This window comes from Notamacropus eugenii, chromosome 6 (genome assembly GCF_028372415.1).
Source record: "Notamacropus eugenii isolate mMacEug1 chromosome 6, mMacEug1.pri_v2, whole genome shotgun sequence".
Taxonomy (NCBI): domain Eukaryota; kingdom Metazoa; phylum Chordata; class Mammalia; order Diprotodontia; family Macropodidae; genus Notamacropus; species Notamacropus eugenii.
Window position 1 is genome coordinate 151,564,949 of NC_092877.1, and position 21,606 is coordinate 151,586,554.

At 39.4% G+C, this 21,606-nt stretch overlaps 1 protein-coding gene and 1 pseudogene across 9 annotated transcripts in view; both read left to right on the forward strand.

The window, feature by feature from the left end:
* Positions 1 to 407: 407 nt before the first annotated feature.
* Positions 408 to 21,606, forward strand: part of MND1 (meiotic nuclear divisions 1) — a 111,851-nt gene continuing 90,652 nt past the window's right edge. Inside the window, exons 1-3 of one of the 9 annotated variants that reach the window (XM_072621292.1) lie at positions 408 to 495; positions 13,302 to 13,367; positions 15,034 to 15,091. In XM_072621292.1, the coding sequence (XP_072477393.1) occupies positions 13,344 to 13,367; positions 15,034 to 15,091 (82 nt within the window). In that variant the 5' untranslated portion in view covers positions 408 to 495; positions 13,302 to 13,343. The other 8 variants (XM_072621296.1, XM_072621294.1, XM_072621291.1 and 5 more) reach the window with 8 other exon arrangements.
* On the forward strand, positions 17,736 to 18,980 carry LOC140511958 (aldo-keto reductase family 1 member B1 pseudogene; annotated as a pseudogene).

Here is a 21,606-nt window from a genome sequence, read left to right on the forward strand (position 1 = left end):
TTATCAGGTTTCCATGTGTGCTCACTCTCCCTACAGAAACTGAGTGAATTGAGGGGAAAGTGTGACCCAGGCTTATAAGTAGATTGTAATGTATTTTATTATTTACACATTTCTGTTAAAATGTGACTAGTTCTTTTGCCATTGTTATTATTTCTGATATTATTATTTCTTTTGCCTTATGCCTTAAGTAAATGATTGTGCTTAAAATCTTAAAGTGTCATAATTGTGACTGGCTGGCTTATGTAAATTGAAATAAGTCAATGGGAGCTGAAGACTTAAGAGTTGTGAGTAGAGGGAGAGCATTCCCACTCAACAGAATTACCCCTAGAACCTTGAGACAATTCGAATGCAACAATGTAGCGATGATGTATCTGGGAACATAGACCTGCTCGGTGCGAGTATTCTGAAGCAATCACAACCCAGATAGTAAGTAGATGTCTACAGTCTATGTGAGGGGCATGAGGCCCTTGTACACCACCTGGAACACATACAAAGGTTCATCTTTTTAACACTGTTACTTTCCCAGAGTTGCTGTATGAGACATCTACACACCCGGTGGCCTCTTTTGGCACACTTTTGGGCAGGGATGGATGGATTGTGATATACATGCTGCTGGAGATCACAGATAAACGAGGAATCAGGCAAAGACGGGGATGAGAAAAGAAAGGCAAGAGAGAAGGATCCAGAAAGAAAAGCCAGGAATCTCTAAGTGCTATAGGGAAGGGGACAAGCATTTATTAAATGTCTCCTCTGTGCCAGGCTCTGTGCTAAGCGCTTTACAAATACTGGAGAGAAGGGAGTCCTGCACTGAGCAGGGGCTAAGGTTAGAAGGGGTAGGTCTTTTCTTTTCAGAGTCGGAGGCCAGGAGAGTTCCATAAAGCTCCGGGAAAAGCCGAGACCTTCCTTCAAAGGCACATATTTCAGCTTCAAGGAGGAAAGCACCAGACAGAAGGACTCCGTCTCCGAATTCTCCAATTCCTGTAATGGAGGAGAAAGAGACAAGGCCAGAAACATCATGGAAACAGTCACAGCAAGGAGAGATACAGAGACAGAAACACAGAGGAGACAGGGAAAGGAAAGAACCAGAAATAGGAGTCAGGGGAAGAGACAGGGAAAGCAAAGAGGGGACGGACGGACAGACAGAGGGGCAGACGGGGGTAAGAAGTAAGAGACAGCACATAGTTGGACACCGCTCAGCAGCGTTCCCAGAGGATGGAGGAAAGGGGAGAGCAAAGACAAGGATGTATTAAACAGACGGAGAGAGAAGGGCTGAGAAGGCGGAGCGGAGCGAAGCCAGAGGTGGACGCAGAAACAAGCCGCGGCTACGGAGGAGCTTCGTGTGCCCCGCACCCCCGGAGCGGCCCGTGCGCCCCTCGGGTAGTCGGGGTCCGGGGCGGCCCGCGCTCCCCTCCGGCAGTCCCGGGTCCGGGGCGGCCCGCGCGCCCCTACGTTCATAACTGAGGGGCAGGACGTCGGTGACACTAAAGGTGGGCTGCCCCGACCCCCGCCTCCATCCACGCTCAAAGGCTGCCCGGAAAACTCCCTCCAGAGATGCCAGTTTAGGAATCCCCGAGCCGGGAAATCGGAGACGGAGGAAAGAAGCCGGGAGCTAAGAGGGGAGGATGGCCGTCGGGCCGGAAGCTCTTTTTCTTTCTTTGCCCAGCGTCTGGAGCGCAGGAGGCGCTTAGAGAGGGCTTGTCGACTGACAGTCGTGGGCCGCTCCGCTCTCCCCGGGGGCCACCAGGGGGCGCCGCTCCTCCCGCTCCCGGGCCCTCCCCCGCCTCCTCGGGGCGGCTGCGCGGCGGGGGCGGGGCGGGGCGGCTGCGCGGCGGGGGCGGGGCGGGGCGGCTGCGCGGCGGGGGCGGGGCGGGGCGGCTGCGCGGCGGGGGCGGGGCGGGGCGGCTGCGCGGCGGGGGCGGGGCGGGGCGGCTGCGCGGCGGGGGCGGGGCGGGGCGGCTGCGCGGCGGGGGCGGGGCGGGGCGGCTGCGCGGCGGGGGCGGGGCGGGGCGGCTGCGCGGCGGGGGCGGGGCGGGGCGGCTGCGCGGCGGGGGCGGGGCGGGGCGGCTGCGCGGCGGGGGCGGGGCGGCGCCAAAATCAAACCCGCGTCTCAGCCGCTCGGCTCCGCCTCCGGCCCGCGCTTCTCCCGCCGGGGCAGCGCCTCCTCCCCAGCCATGGTAAGCGCCGCGCGGGCCGCTGCCCCTCCGAGCCCTTCCTCCTTCCCCTCATTCTTCGCTCTCCCTCCTCCCTCCCTCCTTTCCCTCCTCCTTCCCGTCTTCTTCATCTCCCACTTCCGCCTTCCCCCTCCCCCTCACATGTCTTCCTTCTCCTCCCCCTTTCCCTTCCTCCTTCCCCTGATCCTTTGCTCCCCCTCCTCCCTCTCGTCTTCCCCCGGTCTTTGCCCCTCCCCCAGAACCCTTTTTTGGCTTGTGTTTTGTCTCATTGGTTTTTCACGACCACACTGCGAGGCGCCGTTCTGTCCAGTAGCGTTTGTGAAGTGCCGTATTATATGTATATATATATATGTGTGTGTGTGTGTGTGCGTGTGCGTCTAAATGCGCGTTCCCCCCGGTGCGGCCCTCTCTCCTGCACCCTGGGATACTAGCGGACTTAAACCCTTTAAATGCCACACCACAAACGTTTCATACAGTGGCCCCCGTGCGTACCCGTGCTGAGCAGGGACCGCGTGTCCGCCCTCCGCGTGCTCGCTTTGGGAGCCGCCAGGATGCTCTAGAATTAGCATGCCGTAGGTGCTCAATGAATGTGGATTGATCCCTATGGGGTGGGGCACCGGAGAGATCCGGACCAAAGGCTAGGACTGGGGTGTTCTTACCCTGGGGCTCAGGAGCTCGCCTGTTAAAAGTAATGTTATAACTATATTTCAATGCACTTGGCCTTCTCTGAAACAATTTGTGTATATTTTATTTTATATACTTAAAACATTTATATATATAAATTTTATACATTTATGTACTTAAAACATTTTTATATAAATTTTATACATTTATATACTGAAAACATTTTTATATAAATTTTATACATTTATATACTGAAAACATTTTTATATAAATTTTATACATTTATATACTGAAAACATTTTTATATAAATTTTATACATTTATATACTGAAAACATTTTTATATAAATTTTATACATTTATATACTGAAAACATTTTTATATAAATTTTATACATTTATATACTGAAAACATTTTTATATAAATTTTATACATTTATATACTTAAAATATTTTTATATATATAAATTTTATAGATTTATATACTTAAAACATTTTTATATTTAAACACTGTATATATTTAAAACATTATTCCAAGAGGAGGCTCACAGGCTTCATCAGAAGGGCACGAAGGCCATAACACAAGAAGGTCCTGCCTTAGAACTTTTTGTCCCCACTTTGTTTTGGGGACAGAGGTGGAGGCAGAGAGGGATAGAGACAGGCCTCCAGGCCTCCGGGCAGACGCTTGTGTCTGCTCTCACAGGTGGTTTTTTACCAGAAAATGCGGGACCCTAAATGCCCGACTGAACAGCTTGTACTTCATTCAGACAATGACGTTTTTGAGCTGTGATAAAGGGTTTGGTCAGACTGAAGCGTTAGAATATTGGGGCAGTTATGTGGAGGTCACCCTTCAAATCGTACAATTGCTGGGGCCCAGAGTCTCCCACAAATCCTGCTGCTCAAAATACGTTGTGCCTGGCAAATAGTAGGTGCTTAGTAAGTGATCCAAGGGTTGGAGCTGCTGCTGCCTTGGTGAGACTGTCAGAGGAGTAAGTAAAGTAAAGTAATAGTGCAAAGGGCCAAGAGAGGAATGACATCTGTTTTGTTTTTGTAGCTTTTAGGTTTTGTAAGCATTTATAAAATATTTGAGGCAGCATAAGCAGAAGTGCAGAAGTTAGCCCCCATTTCACCTTCTATTGGGAGAAGAGTGAGGGGTGACATTATTTTTCTATATTTGTTTTTCACATATACCTAGAACAGAAAAGGATTGAGTTGCAAACTATAGTTTTCTATTAGGTACAGCTTTCTTTTCTTCTTAAGTATGTAATGAGACCAACCTGTAGCTTTCCAGGCTGCTTCTCTGGCTTGCTTCCTGTTCAAGAGATTATTTTTTATGCCTAATGCCATAGTGGGTTAGTAGTGGCTTCCAGGCAGAGCCGCTAAATCCAGATAGGATTTCAAACCTCCTGCTGTTTCTTGTGCATTCTCACTACCCATCAGACCATTTCCAATGAGTTTTTCTTTGATGAATTTCACTTGAATTTTTTAAAACCTTTCTTTAGACTGGTGATATTAACTGTCATTTGAGGCCTTTTGTTTTTAAGCTGAACAGTCAGTATTTTAGCTGAAATTATGATACAGACAGGCAATCCAGGGTACTTAAGTGTGAAGTTACTGCTGCTCCAGATGTAAGTTTAACTGATAACGGCTTCCTTGTGGTTAGACTAACTCAGCCACCTGGGTATAAATAAATTGGTGTGAATGAACCACCCTCAAGCTTAAATAAACTTAAAAAAAAATTATCACTAATGCAGGTTATCCCCCTGTCTTAGTAATTTGGTAGTTATAGTCCTGAGTTAACTGATTGCCCAAATCTGTCTGGTACAGGTTTAAAGCTTTTCCTTTTCCTTTTAGGTGGGAAGAAGTCTGTTCCTCACACCTGGGCTCTTTATAGAAGTTAAATCCAGTATTAAAACTTGTGATTGTTATCTCTGATAAAGAACATACTACAGGATGAATGGGGATAGTTTTTCTAAACCATTTTCTCATGATGGTGGAGGTTGGAAATATGAAATTCTGTATCATCTTAGTGTATTTTTGATCTAGGCAAAGCTCATCAGATTGTAAGCTAATTAATAGCTGTTTAATTTGAAGTAGCAGGGGTTGTCATAGAAACAGTTTTCGTAAAGCTAAGCATGTATTTACATAGTTAAAAAGCAGTAGTTATTTCTGTAACTTTTGTGCGTATCAGTTTTCTGTTGGTACTTCTAATGGTACATAGAGTTATTCCTAAGTATTCTTTAACCTATGATGGAATATCATTTATTAGAGCTCCTGATTTTATAAAAAGATGAAACCACCTTTAAAAGAAATTATTCAAGAGGGAACATATGTTCCCTCCATTTCTTATTTTTCAGCCATATTTGTCCCTATTTCTATTTTACAGAAAAAAATTTTTCACTCACAAGTAATGAATTGGCCTTTTATACCTCTTTGAGAGATTTTTAATGAACGTTATTCACCTGTTCTCCTTTTATATTGATCATTTAATATGAGAAAAAGCTATAATAATCATTTCCTCCTTTCCTTTCTTCTCACTCCTCAACTTTTGTTAATCTGGCTTCTGACCTCATCACTGAAACTGTTTTCTCCAGAGTTATCAGTGCTATTTTAATTGCCAGCCTGGAATGATACCTACAAATGAGGCTATAACTAGAGAATTTATTTTATTTGACTACCAATGTTGGTTGAAGCTATCTGTTGGTCTGTGCCTTTGGCTGTCTTCTCCATATGATGCCTCCTAAATGTGGGTCTTTCCTAAGGCTTCATTTTGGGCCTCTTCTCTATACTTTTTTACTTGGTGACCTCATCCGCTTCCACAGGTTATCCCCTCTATGCAGATCAATCCAAGATTAACATGTCCACCATCACCAAATTCCGAGGCATTGAAACTGAAAGATCATAGATGCTTCTCAAATTAGGCGTGACTAAAACAGAACTCGTTGTCTTTCTACCCAAGACCCATCCCTCTTCTAAACTTCCTTATTTCTGTTGAGAGAACCATCTTCCTTCTAGACTCCTCATCTCACATATTCAAATTATTTGCCAAATCTTGTTGTTTTTGCCTTCTTATCTCCCTAGTTTCCTAATTCCGGCTCTTCTCACCTTTCATCAGAACTGCTGTAATAGCATTCTGTTTGGCCACCTTCTGTACAACTGCCAAAATGATATTCTTTTTTTTAGATTTTTTTTTACATCATTTTTTTATTACTGTAATTTCCCTCAGCAACCCCCTCCAGAGAGCCATTCCATATATCAACAAATAACATTTTTTAAAAGTAAAAATAAAAGGAAAGATGGAAAAGAACTCAGCAAAACTGATGAATAACATTGAAAATAATCTGAAAATATAGTCAATATACCACATTTATGGACCTCCCATCTTTGCAGAAGGATTAGGTAGAGGGATCTTCTCATATTAATTCTTTGCAGCCTACTTCTTCATAATTTTGCAACATTTACTTTTGATTTTTTTTTGTGGTTCTTTTCCATTTACATTGTTGTAATTATTGTGCATATTGTTTTCTTGGTTCTACTTAATTCTGCATTTGTTACTATAGATCTTTCCATGCTTCTCTATAATGATCATATTCATCATTTCTCATTCCATTACATTTATGTACCGCAGTATGTTTAACTATTCTCCAGTCAATGTACATCTGCTTTGTTTCAAATTCTCTGCTCTCACAAAAAATGCCACTATAAATATTTTGGAATATTGGGAGACTTTCTTCTTATCCATGGCCTCCTTGGGATATAAGCCTTATAGTGGAATCTCTGAGTCTACAAGAATGGACATTTAGTCATTTTATTTCCATGATTCCAAATTGCTTTCCAAAATGATTGTACTGATTCACAACTCCACCAACAAGTGTACTTATTTTCCCATAACCCCTCCAACATTAACTCTTCCCCTCTTTTGTCCCTGTTGCCAATTTTCAGGATGAGCAGTGAAATCTTAGGGTTGGTTCGATTTGCATTTCTTGAGTTAGAGCTTTCTTTCAGTTGTTAATAGTTTGCAGTTGATCCTTTGAAAACTATTTTTTTCTTATCTTTTGATCATATATCTATTAGGGAATGGCTTTTGGTTTCGTGCGGTGCGCGCTTTGATCCTCCATCATTTCATGGGTAATTGGAATGGTATTTACCATCCTATTATTGCCTCTTGGCTTCTGTTGTTGATTTTTTAGGGTTTTCTTTAGCCTACAACTTTCCTAAAGCTATTATTTGAATCAATATCTTTGTTAATTCCCCTAGCATTTTTAAAGTAAATTATCATCTCTTCAGTAAATCGGTATAGTTTCAATTGGTCTTACACCTTTAACTTCTTTCTCTTACTGCTATTGCTAACATTTCCAGAACTGTATCAAATAATAATAGGAAGAGTAGACAACTTGCTGTTGTATTTATTTAAAGTTTTCAACTTTCATTTCCACAAAATTTCTCTAATCTTTATTTCCCAATCATATCTAGACTATCTCTGAAAATAATCTTCACATAATTTTTCCTTTACACTTTGGCACAAATTTTTATTACACAAAGCCACTTAATTGCAAGACTTTGCCGTAAGGGTTCTTTTTGTTTTGTTTATTTAGGCCCTGAAAAATTAACTGAATTGCCCTTGCATCCATAGCTAGAATATGGGAGAATTAGGGCTTGAACCCAGAACTTTTTTAAAAATTTAATTAATATATTTGTTTTCAGTTTTCAACAATCACTCCCATAAGTTTTTAATTTTGTCCACCCTTTATCCCCTTCCTCCCCAAGACAGCATGCAATCTCGTGTGGGTTCTGTACTTACATTCTTATTAAACAAATTTTCATATTAGTCATGTTGCATGGAAGAATTAAAGTGAATGGGAGAAATCATGAGAAAAAAACAAAATAAAACGCAAAAGAAAATAGTTTGCTTCATTCTGTGTTCCAATTCCATAATTCTTTCTCTGAATGTGGATGGCATTTTGCCGCAAAAGTCCATTGGGAATTTTTTAGGTCCTTGCATTGCTGTGAAGGGCTAAGTCTATCAGAAACAGTCCTCACACACTGTGGCTGTTACTGTGTATAATGTTCTTCTGGTTCTGCTCATTTCACTTAGAATCAGTTCATGTACGTCCTTCCAGGCCTCTCTGAAGTCCTCCTGTTCATCATTTCTTATAGCACAATAGTATTCCATTACATTCATATACCACAACTTGTTCAGCCATTCCCCAATTAATGAGCATTCCCTCAATTTCCAGTTTTTGGCCACCACAAAAAGAGTTGCTATAAATATTTTGTACATGTGGTTCCCTTTCCCATATTTATGATCTCTTTGGGATACAGTCCTAGAAATGATATTGCTGAGTCAAAGAGTATGCACATTTTTGTAGCCCTTTGGGGGTAGTTCCAAATTGCTCTCCAGAATGGTTGGATCAGCTCACAACTCCACCAACAATGAATTAGTGTTCCAACTCTCCCACATCTTCTCCAACATTTATCATCTTCTTGTTTTGCCATGTTATCCAGTCTGATAGGTGTGATGTGGTATCTCAGAGTTGTTATGATTTGCATCTCTAATCAGTAGTGATTTAGAGCATTTTTTCATATGACTATAGATAGCTTTAATTCTTCCTCTGAAAACTCCCTGTTCATATCCTTTGACCATTTATCAACTGGGGAATGACTTGTATTCTTGTACATTTGACTCAGTTCTCTATATATTTTAGAAATAAGTCCTCTATCACAGATACTACTTATAAAAATTCTTTCCCAATTTTCCTGCTTCCCTCCTAATCTTGGTTGCATTGGATTTGTTTGTGCAAAACCTTTTAAATTTAATGTAAACAAAATTATCCATTTTGCACTTCATAATGTCTCTATCTCATTTGGTCATAAATTTCTCCATTCTCCATAATTCTGACAAATACACTATCCCTTGCTCCCATAATTTATTTATAGTATCAGCCTTTATACCTAGATGGTGCACCCATTTGAACTTTATTCTTGTGTAAGATGTCAGGCATTGGTCTATGCCCAGTTTCTGCCACACTGTTATCCAGTTTTCCCAGGCAGTTTTTGTCAAACAGTGAGTTATCCCAAAACCTAGGGTCCTTGGGTTTATCAGACAGTAGATTTCTGTATTCATTGACTACTGTGTCTTAAGTACATAACCTGTTCCACTGATCTACCCTTCTGTTTCTTAGCCAGTACCAACTGGTTTTGGTGATTGCTGTTTCATAATACAATCTGAGATCTGGTATAGATAGGCCACCTTCCCTAGCATTTCTTTTCATTAATTCCCTTGATGTTCTGAACCTTTTGCTCTTCCAGATGAATTTTGTTATTATTTTTTCTAGCTCTAGAAAATAATTTTCTGGTAGTTTAATTGGTATGGCACTGAATAAGTAAATTAATTTAGGTGGAATTGTCATTTTATTGTATTAGCTCAGCCTACCCATAAGCAACTCATGTTTTTCCAATTACTTAGATCTGACTTAATTTGTGCAAAAAGTGTTTTGTAATTATATTCTTATAGTCCCTGGGTTTGTTTTGACAGGTAGACTCCCAAATATTTTATACAGTCTACTGTAACTTTAAATGGGATTTCTCTTTCTATCTCTTGTTGTTGGGCTTTGTTATTAACATGTAGAAATGCAGATGATTTATGTATGTTTATTATGCAACCTGCAACTTTGCCAAAGTTGTTTATTTTAAGTAGTTTTTTACTTGATTCCCTTGATTCTCTAAGTATATCATCATATCGTCTGCAAAGAGTGATAACTTAGTTTCTTCTTTGCCTTTTCTAATTCTTTCAATTTCTTTTTCTTCTTTAATTGCTAAAGGTAGCATTTCTAGTACCATACTGAATAACAATGGTGATAATGGACATCCTTGTTTCACCCCTGATCTTATTGGAAATGCATATAGCTTGTCCTCATTACATATAATGCTTACTGATGGTTTTAGGTAGATACTACTTATTATTTTAAGGAAGACTCCATTTGTTGCCATGCTCTCCAGTATTTCAATAGGAATGGGTGTTGTATTTTGTCAAAAGCTTTTTCTGCATCTATTGAGATAATCATGTTTTCTGTTAGTTTTGTTGTTGATATGATCAATAATGCTGATAGTTTTCCTAATTTTGAACCTGCCATGCATTCCTGGTATAAATCCTACCTGATCATAATGTATTATTCTTATGATAAGTTGCTGTAATCTTTTTGTTTATATCTGATTTAAATTTTTTGCATCTACATTCATTAGAGAAATTGGTCTATAATTTTCTTTCTCTATTTGAGCTCTTCCTGGTTTAGATATCAGAACCATCAGAAAGAATTTGGTAGGATACTCTTTCACCAGTTTTTCCACACAGTCTGTATAGTATTGGAATTCACTGTTCTTTAAATGTTTGATAGATATAGGGGTTCTTAAAAGCTTATAAATGTATGGTCTATTCCAATACCTTTTGGTGACTTTGCTTCTAGTTTACCCAAACAATTAAATTCTGTTATATCATCCACAGAACAAATACAGTGGCAACACAAAACATTCTTCCAGGTTTAATTTTATTTACTTTGAAGCTGCTCCCTGATTTAAATAAGCTTCTCCCTTTTCAGAGTCAAGAGAGTTAATAATAGATAGTTATTAAATTTAAACTGCAAATCCCTTTTTTCCCCTCCACTCATTAAAATTACCTTCCTTCCTTGCATTAAAAAAGTAAATCTGTCATTTTTCAGGGAAAGAGTGACAAAAGGTCTAAGTGCTGTTTTCATGTGACTTTCACCAATTTTTATTCTTATTTTTCCTTAAAACAAATTCTACAGAATGTTCCCCAAAACATTTTTTAGAAATATTCAAATCATAATTTGAAAATTCACAGTAGAGAAACTTTAATCACAGATTTAATCTCTAATTAGTTTACTGTATCATCAATTCCTGCAGATTGGGAACATAGTTCCTTCCCTTCTTATCTGTGTCTCTGGTCTTTCTCTCCAAACTGGGGAGAAGTAAACTGAGATTAAGTCTCTGAGTAGCCAGGGACCTTGGCCATTGGTTTCTACCCAGCTAATATACAATTTGGAGTGAGGGAAAAACAGGATTGTAAGGATTGAGAGACTTGGTTTCTGATTGGTGGAGGGGATTGGTTTCACTAAGGTGAAAGGGATATTTTATGACATTCCTTAAGTCAGGTGACCTTTGGGAGGGGGAGTAATTTTGTGACTTCTCCAAAATCAGGTGACTTACAAGCAGTTGAAACTTAGCTTCAAAGAATGATGGATAAAGGCAAAATGGAGTCACTAATACTATTTTTTAAAAATAATTTATTTTTAGTTTTCAGCATTCACTTCTATAAGATTTTCAGTTTTAAATTTTCTTCTCCTCTCTCTCCCCCGCCCTCCCCAAGATGATGTGCAATCTGATATAGGCTTTATGTATACATTCATATTAAGCATATTTTCACATTAGTCATGATGTAAAGAAGAATTAAAACTAATGGGAGGAGCCACTAGAGAGAAGAAACAAAACAAAACAATAAAAGAAAAGGAGAGAAAGTATCATGCTTCCATCTGCATTCAGACTCCAAAGTCCTTTTTCTGGATATGGATGACATTTTCCATCATGAGTCTTTTGGAGTTGTCTTAGATCCTTGTATTGCTGAGAAGAGCTAAGTCTATCAAAGTTAATCATCACACAATGTGACTGTTACTGCGTACAGTGTTCTCCTGGTTCTGCTTATTTCACTAGCATCAGTTCTTGCCAGGTTTTTCTGAAGTTCACCTGCTTATCACTTATACCTAGTAGTATTCCATTACATTCATGTACCACAACCTGTTACGCCATTCCCAAGTTGATGTCCTCGATTTCCAATTTTTTGCTACCACAAAGAGTTGCCAAAAATATTTTTGTATGATCTCTTTAGGATACAGACCTAGGAGTGGTATTGCTGGGTACTAATACTATTTTTTAACATAACATTAGTGAGCCCCTGAAATTTGAATGGGGGGAGAATGGTGACATGGTCAGACTTTCACTATAGAAAATTACTTGGCTGGATTGTAAAGAATGGATTTGAAATGCGGAGAGGTTTGAGATAGAGAGACCAAATAGGAAATTATTAGGATGGAAACCAACTGGCTGAAATTTGGGTATGTCAGAGCAACTCAGTGTAGGGCTTTCCATCTGTTACAATGGAGAAATAATGAAGGTCTGTGCCAGGGAAATTAAAAACCTAGCCATGAGATATTTGAAGGAAAGACATCATAAAGGTGATTTTTTTCTTAACTTTTTTTTTCCCTCTGAGGAATATGCCTGTTTCCTTTTAAAAAAACAAACAAACAATGCAAACCTTGCTATGGACACATTTATGTTAATAGGTATAACAGAGCATTATACATTATATTTTTGAAATTTGTATGTTATATAAAGGCTCACATACCAGGTTCATTGAGTAAATACTTATATTGAATCCAACCAGAGGGCATATTAGTATTCCTTCTGCTGCATATAATGGTCTTAAAGAGATGAGTTCATAATAAACTCTTTTGGACATCTAGAACTGGATGTCCCATACACATGTTAAACTCAGTATTTCCAAAATTGAACTCATTACCTTTATCCACCAATCCCCCATACTTTCTGACTTTTATTTCTGTTATTTTTGTGAGTACCCATCCTCCCAGTTAACCAGGCCTGAAATCTAAATGTCACCTTCCATTCTTCTCACTCCCTGTATCCAATTTTTTCCCCAAGTCCTGTTGATTTTACATTTGCAACATCTCTAGAATATGCCACCTTTTCTCTTCTGACACTGCTACCACCCTGAAATCACTCTTCATGACTAGATGTGGTAGTATCCTGGCACAATCCTCTCCTCATTCCAGTCCATCTTCCATTTAGCTGCCAAAGTGATCTTCCCAAAACCCAGAATCTGACTGTATCGTATCCCCACCGAATGAACTTAAGTGGCTCCCTATCACCTCCTCCAGAGTCAAATATAAAATCCTCTGTTTGGCATGCAAAATACTTCATAACCTTTTGTTCTCCTCCCTACCCCACTTACACTACCCACTTCTTACACTTTATAAACCTTCTCCCTTCCCACCCCCCCATACTCTGATCTCTTTGCTGCACTGACTCAGGGCATTTTCACTGGCTGTCCTCCATGCTTAGAATTCTTTCCCTCTGACTTCCTTAGATGCCAGATAAAGTCCCACCTTCCACAGGAAGCCTTTTCCAATGTTGATTTTTTCCTATTTATCCTGTGTATATCATGTTTGTACGCTGGTGTTTGTATATCCTTTTCCGTAGTAGACCGAGTTCCTTGAAAGCAGGGACTATCTTTTGCCTTTCTTTGCATCTATCCCTCTGTGCTTAGCATAATGCCCAGCACATACCAGGCATTTATTTATTTAATGTTTATTGACTATCTCTGAAGGTATCTACTATTATAGGTATGAAAATGTGTAAAATTTCTTAATAGGCTACTTGCCAGATTGTTTTAAAGTGAAACATATTTACTCTTTCTTTAGTCGAAGAAAAAAGGATTGAGCGCAGAAGAGAAGAGAACTCGTATGATGGAGATCTTTTTTGAGACAGTAAGTAAATTTTCTTCACATTTTTATTATTTTCAGTAGATTTTCTGTTGGCAAGATATGAGGTAAAGTAGAGGAAGAATGGCTTAGTCCATGAGAGGACTGACCTTGGAGTCAGGTCAAGTCCTTGTCCTATCTTACATACTGACTGTAGGACCAGGGACAAGTTGCCTGACCTCTCAGGGCTCCAGGCTGTACTCCCACACTGGGAGTTCTTTAGACATTCATAGATCTGGACTCTCTGCCAGGGCCTCCTCAACAATAATTCAGGCAATTATTGGTAATGTTAATGACAGATTTTTACATAGGATCATCAGAGATTTAGAGCTAGAAGGGACCTTAAAGGTTATAAGTTCACACATGAGTATATTTAAGTCCTGAAAGGTAAAAATGACTTCCTGAGGTCATACAGGTAGGAAACAGCCAAGTCTTTCAAACCAAACTAGCAAGCTTCTAGCTTGCCACTTGGCAAAATTTTATGGTTTCTCTGAACCTTTTTTCTCCTTGACTTCATCTATTCAATGGATATGAACAAATCTTGCCTTCTCATTAGTAGAAAATGAAATCTCAGTCCATTAAAAAATTATGCTGGCTATACAAATCAGAGGAGAAGACTATGAAGCTTCTGTTTTCAAATGTCGGATAATACATGTGGAAAAAAATAGCAAATGATTTACTGCAATTGAAAAGCCTGTTTTTGTTTTTATCAATTTGAAGTTCTGTGATTAGATCAAATATTCATTTTACATTTTTAACTTGACCAGCATTCTTTAAGTATAGTTCAATATTCCTAAAAATTCTTGGTGATTAGGGGAAGAGAGATTATGCTAATTTCCTCAAGTCATCATCATCTATTTTCCCACTTCATATGTGTAGTGATCCTCCCCATGATCTTTGACAAAATAAATGGTGATGGTCCTTGACAGTCTTTGAAAGATCAAAAAGGGGAGAAAAATCCAGATTATATCATCCATTTGCATCAACTCTCTGGATATTGTTAAGAATCTTTTGACCTTTCAGGAAATTTGTTCAACCTACACATTTTTCTTTAGCTCCCCCATATACTATCCCAGTGAAGCAGCATGGTGCTATAGAAAGAAGGCTGAAGCTTTCCCTGGTCCCCCTTAATGCTATTCTCTTCTCTCTAAGATTATTTCCAGTTTGCTCTCTGTATATGTCTTGTTTGTACATAGTCATTTGTTGTTTCCTCCATTAGAATGTGAGCTCCTTGAGGGCAGGGAACTGTTTTTGCCCTTTTCTGCATCCCCAACTTCTAGCACAGTATATAACACATAGTAATTAATTTATTACTTAATTAATGCTTATTGATTTAACTTGGGTTCAAATTCTTGCTGTTTATCACCCAGTGACTTTGGGCAGATCTTTCATTGGCCTGTTTATGCATCTGTAAAATGAAGGGCAGTGGGCTAGGTGGCCTCCCAGCTCTGACTTTATGATGCATGAAAGTAGCCATGGGACTCCATCAGAGAATGAATTTAGTTCTAGAATGTAAGTCCCTTGTAAATAGAGATTATTTCTTTCATTGTACTTATAGCTTCAGTGCCAGGCTCATTGTATTAGGTCTTTAATAAATACTGTTGATTGATTCATAAATGTCAGGATCAAATGAAGAGTAAATATATGCTTCTGATTTATACCTTTTAAACAGAAAGATGTATTTCAGTTGAAAGATATGGAGAAGATTGCTCCCAGAGAGAAAGGAATTAGTAAGTATCAGCATTACTTTATTTTTTGCATCTTTAAAGATTCAAGGAAGTTACTCTTGGTTTTTGTTTTTATTTTGTTTTGTTTTGGGGTTTTTTGCTACACTGACTTTTTTCTTTTCTGCAGCTGTACTATTGTGTTTGTTTCTTTATATTTTGTGTACCAAAGGGCATTAGAGTAGGAGTCAAGAAGACCTATATTTAAATCCTCTTTTCTCTTGATATTTACTAGTTGAGGGATCTTAGATAAGTCTCTTGATCTCTCTGAGACTCCATTTACTCATCTAAAATGAACATAATAATACTATTTACCTCACAAGGTTGTGAGAATAAGCAGTAATATATATATGTAAAGCATTTTGCACATCTTAAAGCAATATCAAATTCTACCTAGGACTGTTGTTGTCATTTTTGTGATTCCTTCTATTGCAGCAGCACTACTTCTTTTCACAGTTGTTATAGAGAAGATAAAATAAATCCAAAGGGAAAAGGAGCTAAGGATAGTTATAAAAAATACCAAGTAAAATTAATAACTGAATTTTGATGAAACATTTGAAAGTGCCAGTTTTGCATTTGAAGTATATCTTCCAGACTCCATTTCGAAGTTGACATCTCAGCTTCTCAACTAAATGGTATCTTTAGGCCTCCCAGTGACAGATTTGTTTAGTTTCTTTGTGTCTCAGCATTTGTCTGTGAGAGCAGTGTTTTGGTGCTGCCCTTTCTGTTTGATTTATGGAAGGTTATGACTATTATAGCTTGATCAGATATGTTTTAAAATATATTGTTTAAAGCTAATGCTGTTGTTTTTGAGTTGTTTTTAATACCACAAAAGAACATTTCCATAACACAGAGCAGAAAAATAGGATTTTTATAGAAAGCTATGAACCTTCTCTTCCCCTTCCCTTGTTAATATAATTTTGCATAATGGGAAGATCTTTTAAATCCATTAATAGACCCATGTGACCTGCTTGAGTCACATGGAGGAGGAGCTTGTTGAATGGGTGGAGCAGGAGGGGTGGAACAGAGCTGAGAAAGTTGGACACAGCAGTCAGAGCTGGAAGGGCAGAGGAAGCAGGCAGCTGGCTGTGAGTGAGAGAAGGAAATTTTGCTTAGGGGAGTTTGTTTGTGGAAATGCCTGATAATTTGTATAGACTTCTTGGTTACTCTGAAGGATTTCTTTGTTGCTATGTTGGTGTTTGAATAAATGTTTTGGTTCTGTCTTCCATGTGGAGAGTGTTATATTTTGTGATTCAGAATTACGATGGTATATTCATAGCTCCTGTAGGCACTGTGAATATCTCATTGGCGCTACTTTGGCGACAAGGATGGGATCTCAAAACATCAGACCTATTTTTAGAGGCAGAAGGGCTTTAGAGAGAGAAAGGGATATCCCAGGACAGGAGGATTTACCTTATTCCTCTGTAGCAAGAGAATGGGCTAAAAACACGGGCCTCTGTGAAAACTGGGAAGTGAGGCTATGGAAGGGAGAAGCTAGAGATTAAAAAAAATATTTACAAGTAATACCAATAGAATTGGGGAAAGAACTGGCAGGGGTGTGTAGGAGAGGCTGGGCCTTGCTAACAAGTTATCACTTTATGTGTTAAAAGCAGAGACAAGCTGCTGGAAGAGAAAGCTCAGATGGAAAGGGAGTTGGCTGGTTTGCATGAGAAGCTTTCTATACTACAGCATTCGAATTTTCCTTTAGAAAAGCAAACTAGAAAGTTTCAGGTGGTAGAAGAACAAGCTTCTGTTCATTTAGCTAAAAAGTGAAAAACTAACAAAAGGAATGTGCATACAGCCCTTGCACAGGCTGGGCCCCAACACCTGCCAGGAGGATCCATGGGAGGAGAATGAAAAAAAGTTAAAAGAGGAGGCCAGAGTTCATCCAGTACTAAGAAGAAAGCAAGAGAACTGGGGAGTGGGGTGGGCACACAGTGTTCAGGGAGATAATTGAGGATTTTACCCAGCAGGAGGTCACAGAATGAAGGAGCTGGAGGAGTATCGATAGATAATGTAGATTGTTTGAAATTTATAGGTATTAGAATCCTTTTGTACAGAAAGCTTTTAGAGATTACTATATCCAAGGAGGTAATAATGCAATTAATCTGTTAGCTTTAACTGTCAGTATCCTGCAACAGTCAGTATCCTTCTGACTCTGTGTTAACCTAGTGGAGACAAAACCTGATATTTGCTTAGGAACTGTATGAGAAAGTTAAGGAAGGGGTAATGAAGACAGCAATAGTTATAGGAGACACCAAGGCTTATCATGGTACCTCCTTAGGAGTTTCTCATAGAAATATCATAGTGAAGACGGCTCCTCCTGCTTACAAACACCTAATCCTGACTCTACTAATTGGGGAAATAGGGTACCCTCTTTTGGAGGTGCTAAATAAAATTTCACAGTTAAGTGACTTAGGGGAATGGGAAAAAGGTAAATTTCCTAGAGAGAGAAGAATAAATGGCCAGTGAATTCAAAGTCAGAATAGATTGACATGAAAAGAATTGTTTATTGCTCTGCTGAGAGCAGGGATAGATTTTAGAAGAATAAATGGTATTCGAACTAATGAAGTATACAAAATGTACCAAGAAAAGAAACTTGATATTAGAGTGCATAAGGAAGTAAGAACTGCCCCATAGATCGTCTTGAAACATTGTATCCAAGTTTGTTACACATTCAGGGAGAATAGGGAATTGGCCAGGCCCTAGCTCAGATTAAAGTACAACTGTAGCCAGAATGTTGACCCCAAATATGCAAATTAGAAAACAGCAAACCACAATGAATAAGGGGGTTCGAGTTGTGAGGGCCAGCACTTATGTGTGTGGTAGTGACCAACTCCTGCGAGGCTGGGGCATCATGGCTACCTTCCTTGTGCTGAGGAGCCAGGCAGAGGCCCATCCTGGGCCTGGGCAGTTTTCCCCTCCAGGCAAAGTGGCTGATGCAGTGAAAGCTGCAGTCGATGTTGGAAACCACCACATTGACTGTGCCCACATCTACCAGAATGAGAATGAAGTAGGTGAGGCCATCCAAGAGAAAATCAAGGTGAATGTTGTCAAACGGGAAGAGCTCTTCATTGTCAGCAAGCTTTGGTGCACATACCATGAGAAAACCTTGGTCAAGTCAGCCTGCTAAAAACTTTGAGTGACCTAAAGCTGGATTACTTGGATTTCTACCTTATTCATTGGCCTACAGGATTTAAGGCTGGAAAGGATTTGTTCCCATTGGATGACAAGGGCAATGTAATTCCCAGTAATACCAGCTTTTTGGATACATGGATGGCCATGGAAGAGTTGGTAGATGCAGGATTGGTAAAAGCCATTGGAACCTCCAACTTTAATCATGACCAGATTGAGAAGCTCTTGACCAAACCGGGGCTATAGTATGAGCCAGCAGTTAACCAGATCGAGTGCCACCTGTATCTCACTCAGGAGAAGTTGATCGAATGTTTCCAGTCCAAGGGCATTGTGGTGACTGCCTACAGTCCCCTTGGTTCTCCAGATCGGCCATGGGCCAAGCTAGAGGACCCTTCTCTCTTGAATAACCCCAGGATCCAAGCCATTGCAGCAAAGCACCAAAAAACTACAGCTCAGGTTCTGATCAGATTCCATATCCAGAGAAAAGTGGTTGTGATCCCTAAGTCAATCACCCTGTCACAGATTGCCGAGAACTTTCAGGTGTTTGATTTTGAGTTGATTGACAAGGAGATAGATGTCTACTATACTCAGCTTCAACTGCCACTAGAGAGCCTACACCTTGGCCAATACTGCTTCTCACAAAGATTATCCCTTCCATGCCCCATTTTGAAGTTCTGGCTAGTGCTGCCCAGTGTCCCGATGATGGTCACCTGATGCTTCCAACTCTACCTGACTTCTGCTTCCAAGATCTGAGTCAACCACTGAATATTGCTGTCAGATCTCAGCTTAATTTAGTAACTCCTAGTTTTCTAGACTCTACTTCCTGCTCAGCTGGGAGGAGTACAGAATGACTACCCCTCCCCATGTGGGCCATGCAAACAAGAATTATTCCACCAGCAAATGGTGTTCTTTTAGTAACAAGTAGATTTCATCTGCTTGAAATTATAAACTCTACCTTCTTGCTTTAAATAAAAAAAAAATCTTACGTGTTAAAAACAAAACAAAACAACAGTGAATAAGGCTACGGGTTCATGGACCCTAGAAGCATGGCTGACCCTATACCTACCCTGTTTCTGGTTATTGTCTCCTTGTTTGTTTGGGGTTTTTTGTTTGCTTTTTTGTCTGTTAAACTTGTTTGCTAGATATGTTTCCTACAAGCTAAGTACCCTCCACCTCCAGATGCCTGATTGCTTAAGCCACATGTCACCCCCTGTCCATGATTGTGATGTGTCACACCTGGACCTAGCATCAACCAATCATTGGATGCCAACTAAAGAACTGACCCCTTGAATGGGACCTCTTGGAGTAGGGATGGCTCTATACCAGTCTCAGAAGGAAGTAGCTATGGAAGAAGAGACCTTCTCCTTTACCCCAAGATTTTGGGCCCTATTCATTCGAGGGGAATGATGGGGTGCTTGTGCTCAAGTCCCACCTTAAGATATTGTTTTATGTGCTGATTTTATGTTATCCCTATTATATTGTTGTAAAGTTCTGTTGACACCAGTTACCCCTAAACTCCCATTAACCTATGTAATGGATACAAAAGATCTTAGGGCCAAATCTATGGTTAATGTATTTTTCCATAATGGAAGGATCCATTAATAAGCCCATGTGACCTACTTGAGTCACATGGATGCCTGAGTTACATGAGTCTGTTGTGGGAAGAGCTTGCTGAATGGGTGGAGCAGGAAGGGTAGAGCAGAGCTGAAAGGAAGTGGGACACAGCAATTAGAGTTGAGGGAGAGAGAGAAACCAGGCATCGAGCTGTGGAGCTGTGATTGTTCATTTGTGGGAAGGCCTTGGCAGGGGGAAAGCTTGGAAATGGTGGTGTCGCCTGCATTGTTATTGTGTATAGATTTATTTGTTGCTGTAGTGGAGTTGGCTTTCTAGTGTTGGGATTTGACTTTCTGGTATTTAAATAAATGTTTTGGCTCTGTTTTCCATGTGAAGAGTCTGTTATATTTTGCAGTTCCGAATTACACCAGCATATTCATAGCCACCATAGGCACTGTGAATATCGCGTTGGCACTACACTTCCCTTCAACATCAGGATTCTTGTTTTACTTTTCTGTTTTCTCCACAGTATTATCCTCCCTTTTAATCTCTGCTTATTTCCCTGTTGAGCTTTATATATGTTTACATCAGACTCAGTGAATATTTGTGGGCTTATATGTGTTCATTCAGCCCTCCTTTGTCATCTCAGATAAGAATGAGATTCATCTTGTTGAATGTAAATTTTGGGGAGAATATAATTTCATTTTGTTTTGTTTTCACCAGTTTTTTGTGTATGATCCTTCCATGAATTTCAGGACCATTTGGAATAACTGATGTCCTTCATTGTCTTCTTTCCTGCCCTCATTTGTACAAAAAGACTTAATTACTTAAAAAAATTTAAAAGGATTTCAGAATCTCTAGAATGTCGCTTTCCTTTAGCTAACCTGACATGGTTCTTTTTGATTTGAAACTAGCTATACTATAAAAGACATATTCTTTATCTATCTCCTATAGCTAATGACATATATTCTCTTTAACAAGAATACTTAAAAAAAACACAAATGTACTATATAATAAGCCATCATCTTTGTTTGTTTATTTTATGTAATATGTAAATACTAATAGCAGAATTGTGAATGACACACATTCTCCATCAACTACTAGCGGATTGTTTCACATTCTGAATGTAACAAAACCTCTTCCTCTGGTTCATGCTGGCTTATTGGCATTAACTAGTCAGATGGATAAGAAAATTCCTGCAACAGTCTGACACCCATTCTCTCACTTTCTTCCATGTTTATATGCTTTTCTTAAACATCCTAATTATAAGAAATTGCAAATTCCAAGTTTCTTCTTTTTTCCTATACTAATGTATTCCTTTTACTCACCCTTCTCTTTCCCTTCTTAAAACTGCCAAAACAAAATAAATCTATTCCCCAAACCATTCTTTTTTTTTTTGTTTTATCTCTCAGCATCCTTTGAAAACATTAAGGTTCTAAAGGGCACTTATTTCTTTGACCCTAAATAGAATGTCAGCAGTATATGATATAGTTCCTTTTAGTTGCTCAAATACAACTTTCAAATAAACCTTTCTAGGTTTCTCTGTACTTTTATGTTTGTTTTTCAATATTCCTGTGTACCTCAAGACTTTTTCAGTAGAAATGTTTGAAAGTCCTTTATTCTATTAAAGATCTACTTTTTCTCTTATTGGATTATATTCAGTTTTGCTAGTTAATATTCTTGGTTGTAATCCTATATCTTTTGCATTTTAGAATATTGTTTTTTAAGATCTCTCTGATTTATATTTGAAGTTGTCAAGTTTTATGTATTCCTAGCTGTATTTCCTTGATTTTTGGATTGTTTCTTTCTGGTTGTTTATAGTATTTCTTTCA